At 36.2% G+C, this 11,853-nt stretch overlaps 1 protein-coding gene across 6 annotated transcripts in view; it reads right to left on the bottom strand.

The window, feature by feature from the left end:
* LOC138709285 (proline-rich protein 5-like) overlaps positions 1-8,208 on the bottom strand; it is a 150,832-nt gene extending 142,624 nt beyond the window's left edge. The window contains exon 1 of one of the 6 annotated variants that reach the window (XM_069839946.1): positions 8,051-8,208. In XM_069839946.1, coding sequence (XP_069696047.1) covers positions 8,051-8,075 — 25 coding nt within the window. In that variant the 5' untranslated portion in view covers positions 8,076-8,208. Of the gene's footprint in view, positions 1-3,969; positions 4,174-8,050 lie in introns of those variants that run through there. The other 5 variants (XM_069839945.1, XM_069839941.1, XM_069839943.1 and 2 more) reach the window with 5 other exon arrangements.
* Between the last annotated feature and the right edge of the window lie 3,645 nt (positions 8,209-11,853).

Here is an 11,853-nt window from a genome sequence, read left to right on the forward strand (position 1 = left end):
TTTCAGAACTGTAATTATTGCGTGGCGTAAATATTATAAAAACTTTAACGATGGTATAGGCCTATTACATAAAAGAAATAAGAATGAAATGTGCAAAAAAGTTACGTATATTTCATTACTGAATTTTTAAATTAATTTTTATGACTTTATGAAAGAAAGACAAAATATAGATCATTAGCATGTTTGATTCTCATGGGATTTTAATATCGAAGACGCCTATAATAAGCTAGTACACCACGAAGTGCAGACAGAATCATTCGATAAGAAATGCCCTGTCAAAGCTATTAATTAAAGTAAAATTGTCATTATCAATTTGAAGTAATTTATCTTCTTTATCTGATTACATTATCAATAATTATTTGTACATTATTGTTCTATAGCGACGGACTTTAATAGCACAAGTTCTTTTATCAAAGTTAAAATCTCGTCGAAGGTAAACACAAACTGCTGAAAATACAAACTTAATAAAAAGAAATCAAGCAGTAAGCAGGGAGTAGTGTCAGCCTCACTACGAAGCTAGCGGGCCAGGACATGTGGCGGAACTATAATCTACTTTAAAGGTTCACGAAGCTGATTCAGGGCTGAGACAGGTTGGCCCGCCTATCAGCAGTAGATTCACGAATGCCACCCAGGCCTTCTGACGGACTTCGAAAATGATCGCATATATAGGCGCACCATGAGACAATGTGGGCTTAATTACAACGATCCATCCCGTGTTCAGTCCTAGAAAAGCCAAGTCACAAACAATGTTTTGGCGTATCGGTGCTGAAAAAGTGTATTTCCGTGAATATATTGACATAGCCTTTTCGTGACACCACAAATCCATATTTTGCCTTCTCTACGCTTCGTATAATAAGAAATTAGAAAGAATGTTACGGTTACTCATTAGTAGTTAACAAAGTAGGCCAATATTATACAGGGTGTTAAAAATTATCAAATATTTTAGGAGGTGCTAGTATGCATCAAAACAAGAAAATAATATCTAATAAACATAGGTTCTACAACACATACTTTCTGAGATCTGAACACTTGTTCATAGCAGTTGCTCAATATGATGTCTATTCATGGCAATGCATTCCTCTGCCCTTCGCCATAAGGAATCACGCACTCTTCGAAATTTGTTTTAATACGTTAATAAGAAAGTCCTGATAACGATCCCCAGTTAATCTCTGTGGCAGCACGTATGGCCCTATTAATCTATCACCAAGAACGCCTGCCTATAAGTTGATTGAGAATCGGTGCTGATGCCTTGTTTCTTCAACTGCATGGGGATTTTCATCAGCCTACGCATGCTGATTACAAAAATTCACAACACCATCTTTGCTGAACCCCGTTAATATCCGCAACCAGACTTTTGTTTTCAGCATTCCTTGCGACGTATCAGTATTCCATGCCAGGGATGTCAACTACGGTATGATTATCTGGTAGTCTGCTGTATTGTAGGGCAGAGGAATGCATTGTCATGAATGGACTTCACATTGAGCACCTCTTATGAACAAGTGTTCAGATCTCACAAAGTATGTGTTGTAGGACCCATGTTTATTAGACATTATTTTCTTGTTTTGATGCATACTATTACCTAAAATATTGGATACTTTTTAACACCCTGTATAATATGTAATTAAGACATAAATCACGGACTACCTTGACAAAATATTAATTCAGTAGCGAGACAGAATTATTGCCTCTCAGCAACACTTTTGATATTGACTCTGTAATGAGACAATTTTAAAAAAGGATTGAATGATATAATGAAATAAATTTGGAAGAGGATTAAGGAAGGGCTTCATAAATAACGCTAGATATATTTCATTACCTGCTGACGATATTGTGGAAGGCTACTACAAGACGAATAAAAATAATTTCAAAGAACACTCTATATAATACATACCACTTGTAAAAATATAACATTAATATCTCTGAAAATGTTATATTGACTGAAGCATAATATTCGATGCGAGGTAAAATCGTCAAGAACAGAATCCTGTTATAGTGATCACATTTCACGTACCTAGGATATGATGTGGCTTAGGAGCTGTATCAAGATAGACAAAAGGATGAGATTTCAAAATAAAAAGTACTAATAAGAAGATATTGTACACAACAAAATTATAGAAAAGCTAGTATTTCAAGTCATTAGAAGACTCTGTCGGAATCTATGTCATTTTATTGAACTGAAATCTCTATCCTTCGGCAGTGAGAATTTATTATAAATTCAAACGAATAAAATTAAATTTCTTCAAGATATCTACAAGATTTATTACTTCAAAGAAGACAGAAATGCGATAATTATGAGATAATTTGGAGTATTTCTTAGAAAATATGCCTTAAACTGTACAGCTTTCATTACATAATTATGTAATATATTTGTAGCTTTTAAGGACTTCCGAAGATTGGTTCTACATTCGCTTTAAGGTGAGAAAGAGAAGTTGTGTTACTTTTCTGGTCATTGTCTAATGATCTAATCCCTATGCCTGATTCCTTTTATTCATCTTAAGATGAAGGAAAAATTGATATTAGAAATGCTCAGCACTATATAGGTACATAAGCCTATTTAATCAGTGCAATGGACAAAGAAATACCTCTTAAAATCACCATTTCTTCCTTTCACATTTAAAAGAAATGTCGGAAATTATCAAGACTTAAATATTTATTGCTTTTAAGAATATTTATTAGTTTTAAATTAAAATTTTAATTGCCTATAGGCCTACATTGGAAGTATTTTATGTTCTAATTGCTTCGTTTTAAGCATATATATATATATATATATATATATATATAGAGAGAGAGAGAGAGAGAGAGAGAGAGAGAGAGCTCCTGCGGTGGCTGAGTGGTCTAGTTTTCCGGCCTGTTACGCGGAGTTTTTTGTTATTATCAGTTGATTGTAGGATGAAAACAGAGTTTAATTTGTGTAATTTCCTAAATTTAATCAATAAGGATTATTTATGTTTTCTCTTGAAGGGTATACACCATTTTAAAACAATTTAACACACAAAAACAACTATTATATGAAAATCTCAATAAGGTTTTGTAGTTTATTCAGCTCTAATCAACAATAACAACAATCCAGGTTGCCAAGCGACGATAGAAAACAAAAGATGCGAAAACAAAATATGAATGAGGTGTATAAACAATTGAATACTCTTTCATATTTCAGCTTAATAATACAGAGGGGTCATTTTAAATTTCAAAGTGGGGGTGGCTGGGGTGGGGTGAAATCTAAAATGCAATTAAGCCTGGTTTCAGACTTTCCCCTCAATATCTAAATTGACGTGTTATTTAGTCTTTGAAGTTTTGAAATGAAAGCCCTATATAAATCAGTGTGTCTGTGTATTATTATTACTACTACTACTACTACTACTACTACTACTACTACTACTACTACTACTACTACTACTACTACTACTACTACTACTACTACTACTATGATTCTGAAAGAAAAGCGTGGACTCAGGGGGAAACAGGACATCGAGTGAAACCCCGACTGTGAACATGTCCGCCTAAGTGTCACTATTGGTTTTTCAAGGAAAAAATCCAGGCCTGACCAAGAGTCGATTTTGAACTGCGTGCATCACAAGCTGATGGTTTAGATCCACAGTCACTGCAGGGACTTCTACGTATTGTGTTATTGTTTGAATACTTGCAAAGAAATTCCCACTGTGTGTGTCAATAGTAATGAGTACGAAAAGGAATGTCAAAGACGAAATATTTATACAAAATATAGTGAATGAAAAGTGAAAGAAGAGAAAAAATTGTGTGGCGTGTTGCAATATCCTAACAAAAATTTTACTAAAATACACGTTATGAGCTATATGTATTGAGAGCCGATTTTTATTTAAACTCTTCTCTGCCAGTATCTACTTGTGTACGAAATTTGAAATGGTGTTTCGATCTAGTGATTTTTAGAAAGTTTCCCTGTAATTTAACTTCATATTTATGATAATCGTAACACCATAATTATGTGCTCACCCAGTTACCGTAGCGAACATTCGAACACCTCGTGCATCCCGATTCACTTACTCGTGTCCAGTCACAGAAACAAAACAAATCACAGCGATACACACACAACACAATATATCACTGCCACCATCGCACTAGGCTTGTAGCGCGCTCAGAAACTCGTCATGCCCTTCGCTGCGGATCAGCTGTTGAGCTCTATTCTCGAAACGCCGCGTCCTTGCCCCGTAGAAACAGAACACAGCGTTGGTATAATCTAGGATAAAATTATCAGGCGCCAGACAATACAGCGAGATAGTATATCAGGTATTACCATATCTGTAACACATATCTCTATCTTTATAGATGCTAACAGACTTCTGCTGAAGCAGACAATAAGTGTATTCAATTTATTTGTTGTGATGCTGTTGATATCAGACACAACTTCATGCGGTTTATAGCCCACATGCAATGAATGCGAAACCTTTATTTTGATATAACACAAATGAATGGTGAATTTGCAAAACGACTTAAGTCCCTATAAGTAGTTTTGAGAAAATTAAAGCAAACTGTTTTTGGCGTCGCTGAACCATAATATAATTTTTTATATGTAAGAGAAATAGTTTTAGTACAAAAATTTATACTTTTGTACTCTTCTTCAGGTCGTAAAAAAATTAATTATCTTCAAGACTTAAGTTGTCCTGCAAATTAGCTTCAATCCTGCGTCATTATTATGTTACTGACACATAAACATGTTTAACTAAATGTATTTGTACCAAAATCATAAAATAATTGCAATTGCAATTGTTGAAAGACATTATTTTGAACAATTTGTTAATCGCAAGAGCACAGACCTCTGATGGAGAAAAGTATGATGTTGAAGAAATGTTTCTGAGCAGTTATTGCCATTAAGAATTTGATTAGTGTGTTGTTCTTATTTTGTCCCGGACAACTGTAGCAAAACAACCACAGTTCTTAGTATACTGGATGGGACACAGTTATTGAAGTAGTGTGCAGGAGAAAATTACATACCTCATTAAGACTTTTCTTGGCCTGTCCCTCATGGTAGAACAAAAGGACATTTCATAGTTTTAATGTTGTGTACAGAGGAAGATGGGACGGTAAGCTAGCGATAGTTATCCTGAACTGGTGTTTAGGCAAGCATACATTTTTCATGTAGTCAAATGTGACAGCAAGAAAATTCTCTCTCTCGATGCAATACTTTTTACTTCAGCTACAAGTTTAGCACGATTACTGAGCATATTGCTTTTCATTTTCATTCTCTGTTCTTCAAACGTAATAAATTTTCACAACTAAAGAATTACACCAATGACAACAGACAAAAAACATTTTGTCAGCGGATTGTATGATTAAAATTACATGGTATTATGTAAGTTTCTTCAGTACTTAACAGGAAAAATAACTTAAGTCCAGGACTAAAGTCGTTTTACCCCTTAACCAAATATTCTGCTGCTAAGAAAACCTATGCAAAAGTCGTGGATTAAAGTCATTCTGCTACTAAACGATGCCCCTTGCACACAGTAACATAATCATGCTCTCTCAACTCAGAACTCCCAATATGTGGACTTAAATCGTTTTGCAAATTCACCATTCAAATATGCACGAGATATGCATGACAATATATCTGATTCTGAATAAACAGAAATTTACGGAATGTAGAGAGTCTGCGTATATGGCAACACACCTATTTTTTTAACGTTCTATAACATCATTCGAGTGTCATTCTCATTAGAATGGCACGGAGAGATTTTTACGTAAGACTAACATAACTCTTAACTTTGGATCACCCCTGGGCACAACGGCGAAGTGAAAAGGAAATCAGAAAATCTCGCTGATGTCTCGCTTACACCGCCTTATAAACTAACTCACAGTAAGGCATTGTGCATCGGTGATGGATTTCAAGCGACCAACGAGAGCAGAAAGTTTGTAAAAACTATGATGCCTTCCTTATACAATCCGTCACTGAGTAATGTTTACCTTCCTGTATACTTGTGTCGAGCCAAAACATTACTGCCTCAGCCGAGGAACGTGGTGTGGAAAATTAAGAAGTAGTCTTCAGTGACTTGATAGAGATATTAGTACCCAGCCCTACTTTGAGTGATAATAACTTAATATTTAAGTTATTGCGATGTACCGAAGTACATATGACATTTCCGTGCAGGAATTCTGCGTTATCATATGATGAAGAATCGGTGGAGCGGAGAAAAATTCTCTCCGGCACCGGGATTCGAACCCGGGTTTTCAGCTCTACGTACTGACGCTCTATCCACTAAGCCACACCGGATTCCAATTACGATGCCGGATTGAATCCTCTCAGTTTAAGCTCCACCTCCTACTTTCCCTTTAGTGGCCAACCCTCGTGCACTGTGCCACAGATGTGTGATCGTGGCATAATGTCCAACATACTAATGTGCAGAGGTGCATTAATTAAACTGAGTTATTAAGTTATTATATCTTGTAATAGTAGGCCTATAAGTTAGTAATAACGATGTATCGTAATACTTGGTTGCACTCCGACTTTCCATATATGAAGTTTGCTGTTGGCAGTCATTCCAGTTGCAGAGTTCAGTGAGAGGCTTGTGGCCAGAAGCCTCTAAAAGGCATGGCTACAACCTTGACTCGCAAGCTTGAAGGGGACCGGGGGAGAGAGTATCGATTCGCTACGTGTACGAAACGTGGCAGCTAGCCTCACTTTCACAATATAATATACGTTGACTATACTGATGTTCTGTGAATGTGTTGTGTTGTTGAGTTTAGTTTAATCAAAAGGGCATGCGTGTGTGTGTTACATATTAATTTTATGCAAAGTGGTTCATAATGAGACAACGTTGACGTAATTATATGTAGAATTAAAACAGAAACCATTTTCAAGTAGGATGTATGAAACAAAATGTGCTTACAGAGACAGGACATCGACACTAGCGTCGTGTATTATAGGCTCTATGTTCGATTTAAGTTTGTCGAGTATGGTGAAGTTAGATATTCACCGATGTTCGCTCTACAGGAGGAGGCCTGTCGTGTTTGTTCCACCATGTTACACAAATATTCGCTGTCCTCCACTCCCACCTCTTCATCTTATAACCGCTTAAAGATTTTAGCACAGATATTGCAATTTGTTTATCATATGAAACAAGAGAAAGTTTGTAATGTCTTGGTTGCCTCTCTCATGGTCGAACATTGCATGACACTAATCGACACCACATTTACGTATTAAAATAGCGAAATGGAGGAAGACAAAATAGAACATTTCAATATTCATGGTATAAGAAAAATATTCTAAGCTAATATGGTGTTCTGAGACAAATAAGTTAGATGGGAGGATAATATTAAAATGGATTTAAGGGAGGTGGGATATGATGGTAGGGACTGGATTAATCTTGCTCAGGATGGGGGACCTATGGCGGGCTTATGTGAGGGCGGCAATGAACCTCCGGGTTCCTTAAAAGCCATAAGTAAGTAAGTAAGTAAGTAAGTAAGTAAGTAAGTAAGTAAGTAAGTAAGTAAGTAAGTAAGTAAGAAAGTGTAATAGAACACAATACAAACTTTACCTCCCTTCTTAATAAAAAGTATCTTTCTCTTTCGACTCATCACTAAAGGGAAATGATCTGGGGATTATATTGTTTTTCACTTAAAACAAGCCGCCACTTACTGCAGACGCGAGCAAAAACTTACGTCTTGAAAGAACCAGAGCAGTGGCAAGAACCGCATACAGACACTACAGCTAGTACAGAGTCCCTTGTACTTGCACTGAGGTTGTGTTTACACTTTGAGAGCACGAGTTGCCCACCCATGCATATATCCTTCAACATACTTTTAAGTGATAACAGAGGAAGTAAACTGCGGAGTATCGAAGTCTAGTCTGTTTGATATGGATTGTGGAAACTGTTTCATAATCGAACTAGACAGTACAAACTTGTCTAATAGACTCCGTAAATAGAATACACCTACAGAGCACAATAATTTGACATGTCTTTATGACGCAACTTGGTTTCCATAGAAACCAGTTTACGAAGTCTGTCTGAACGGAGGTTTCTACAGCTCAAGGCAGTGCAGTTTTGTCATGAGATAAATAAAAGTTCTATGTAGTACTTACTGACTGACGTATCGAGACGCCGCATCTTCCACAGCCATAGGCAATCCACTTAGACAGAAGTCTTCAAGCAATATGGAAGAAGAATATTCACAGTGAGTTGTGATATGGTGCATGTGCTGCCTCCATGCTGCGAATCTATTGAAAAATAAAAATCATTTAAATAAATAAAGAAAGCTGTGTTTACTAACAGCTTCTGAGAGTCGGTGGACTATCAGAGACACTTATCTTTTCGAAAGGACGCTCGAGTGACTTTGTACAGAGTAACTGACCCTTGCCACTGTGATAAAGTACGATCATGAGGACACAAGATTTAACAAGTTACTTCATTAGGATGTTATCGTTAAATGATTAAACTTCAGTTTCTGTTAATTGGCTCAATATATATTTTTAAGTGTAGGAAATGGTCTGTGCAAGGAATGTATACAGTAATGTACATTAAAAGTGTTAAATAGAGTGCTTACTTATTTTATCCTCTCCTGTAATCCAAGCGACAGCGCTTCTGGTCGTAAATGCAGAGTGAACCGTAAGTAATGTCATTAAGTTCAGGGGGTTACGCTTTGAGATATTTCAAACAAAGTTAATACAGTTTTGCTCGTTTTTGCTTCCTTTTCGAGATAAAATTGTTTTATATGATACATTTCATAGCTTGTTTTGGGAAAGCCACTGATTTAAATTCCAATACGCTCAGTCTATCTAAGAGAATGTACCATAACTCGTTTGATTTTTAATTGCAAGTTACACAATATTAAAGTGACAACAGACACGTCCGATACACTTTCGGTGAACCATAGTGAAAATCTGTTATCGTTTCATATGGAGAAAGAATATGTTTCTTGCCCTCATTAATTATTTTCTCTTGTCATAAACCTATAAAACATTCCAACCAACACAACTGTAGCTTTGTTCCAGAAACTGAGTGACGTATTCTACGTGCCGATATATTCCTAATATAGCGCAGAACGTTTTAGTATCAGAAATGCTGATAACATGTATTTCAATGAAGATCTTTAAAATATATTTTTTGTAGCGTTAAAAATTATCTTAATGCGTAATATTATATACCGGTAACAAGAATGCAACAGATTAGCTTAGGCTAATATACAACATTCTTACATCGAACAATGTAAAGAAACAAAGTACAATTTTTGTCAGTAAATGAAATTTACGGCCATATGTATACTACAGAGGGTCGTACTGAAAGTCATGAGCAGGCTTCGAGACTTCGGACCCAATAGAGCAGTTCAGTGGGAAATCCGCATAACGGCGTACTGAGTATAGTGGTGAAGCGTACAGTGGGTGGGGGTACTGTAGAATGAATGCCAACAAATACGCAAAGGAAAACGCTCTGGATTTGAAGGTTCTGACGAATAATTTGGTTTTCATACAAACTTTGTCTGAAAATATTACAGATTAGGAAAGTCAGAGCAAGAAATGCCGAAAGCCCTCAAATTAATTGAGAAAATGACACAGAGAATTAATGAGACATCAAGTACACCGGTTACTGAACGTGTAAAACAGAAGTGGAAATCAATTTTATGTAAAAATAACGGATATGGAATATTGTGTAACATAAACAGCAAATTAGTGGACATGGAGTCACCCGAGAATAAAGGACTGTCTCTTAGAGACTGCAATGATGTTAGGTGTTTTCGTTTTGCTCCTATCACGTGATGCGACGTAGAGCGCAGATTTCTACAGTACAAACTTTGGCAGATAACCGAAAAAGATTTACGTTTAAGACACTGAGAATGTATCTTGTAGTACATTGCAATTCGGTACTGTAACTGCACTTCCTAAAGACGACCAATAGGATAAATGAAAAAATTAAAATTGCTACATGCTTATTTCCACCATTAACACTGTGTATAATTAAACAAAAATGCTTATAAAAGACAGGAGAATAAATGCTTTTCACATCCTTTTGACATTGTCATTGTGTAGGCCTAATGTATATTTACTTTCAGAATGTCCATATGTGTGTGTTTCCCCATACTACCGTACTCTACTCAAAATAGCAACGTTGTTACCTCAACACATCTCTACCTTTCACTACCTGCAGCGAGTCAACAACCTATAGTGCATGCACAGCAAATTTATTGTATTGGGTCCAAAGTCTCGAAGCCTGGTCATGAGCAACACATTGCTATAATTTCAATTTCAACGATGTAACAAAAACGATTATATGATCATAATCTACAGACTTTACACTATGTACTGACATATTGTGACGTCATTAATTTCTATCATATAACCACAGGCAATGTTTGCAAAATGGTCGACAACGATGGTTCGTTTCGCCAGCGTGCTGTCATTAAATTCCTTGTTAAAGAAGAAAAATCTGCTGCTGAAATTCACCTCAGACTTCAGCGTGCATACGGAGATGTGAGCATGGGCGCCAACAGTCTATGCACACTACATTCTCACTGAACATAAACGAAAGAAAACTGCGAATTGTTCATTCATTGATGAAAGCACAAATTCTTATTGCACCATGCACAACAAATAAAATTATTGTTGTTGCTCCATCCTGCATAGTTTTTTTAATCCGTAATGTGTTTAATGGACTCACTTTTTTATGGTTAGAACCAGTGATTTAATAGTACATAATGCAACGAGCCTATAATGGTAGTAATTAAGACGCAAGTATGATTGTTTATGAAACGAGCGCAAGCGAGTTTCATAATTTTCATACGAGCGTATTAATTACCATTATAGGCAAGTTTCATACGACTTTTTATGCTCGACCATATTTCTAACTTGAAAGTATTGAAAATTTGGTCTTTTTATGGTTATATGCGAACTGACCTGAATTGTGAGATGTGCGCAAACGCGAAAGTATTGTTTTTTTCCGAGGACGAATGTCATTGACCTTGGCACAGAATAAGAATGAAATTAGTGGGATATAACCTGGAAAATAATTTAGAATTGAAAAACGAGATGACAAATTGAATTTATTTGAATATTATTTACAATTAACGCTAATTATGCTAGGATAGTACGAAGTTCAGGAAAAATTATATTAGGTGATAGACAGGGACATCATTTTATTTTTACTTACTTACTTACTTACTTACTTACAAATGGCTTTTAAGGAACCCGAAGGTTCATTGCCGCCCTCTCATAAGCTCGCCATCGGTCCCTATCCTGTGCAAGATTAATCCAGTCTCTGTCATCATATCCCACCTCCCTCAAATCCATTTTAATATTATCCTCCCATCTACGTCTCAGCCTCCCTAAAGGTCTTTTTCCCTCCAGTCTCCCAACTAACACTCTATATGCATTTCTGGATTCGCCCATACGTGCTACATGTCCTGCCCATCTCAAACGTCTGGATTTAATGTTCCTAATTATGTCAGGTGAAGAATACAATGCGTGCAGTTCTGCGTTGTGTAACTTTCTCCATTCTCCTGTAACTTCATCCCGCTTAGCCCCAAATATTTTCCTAAGCACCTTATTCTCAAACACCCTTAACCCATGTTCCTCTCTCAAAGTGAGAGTCCAAGTTTCACAACCATACAGAACACTCGGTAATATAACTGTTTTATAAATTCTAACTTTAAGATTTTTGGACAGCAGACTGGATGATAAGAGCTTCTCAACCGAATAATAACACGCATTTCCCATATTTATTCTGCGTTTAATTTCCTCCCGACTGTCATTTATATTTGTTACTGTTGCTCCAAGATATTTGAATTTTTCCACCTCTTCGAAGGATAAATCTCCAATTTTTATATTTACATTTCGTACAATATTCTGGTCACGAGACATAATCGTATACTTTGTCTTTTCGGGATTTACTTCCA

The sequence above is a fragment of the Periplaneta americana genome, chromosome 11 (assembly GCF_040183065.1).
Source record: "Periplaneta americana isolate PAMFEO1 chromosome 11, P.americana_PAMFEO1_priV1, whole genome shotgun sequence".
In the NCBI taxonomy this organism is placed as follows: domain Eukaryota; kingdom Metazoa; phylum Arthropoda; class Insecta; order Blattodea; family Blattidae; genus Periplaneta; species Periplaneta americana.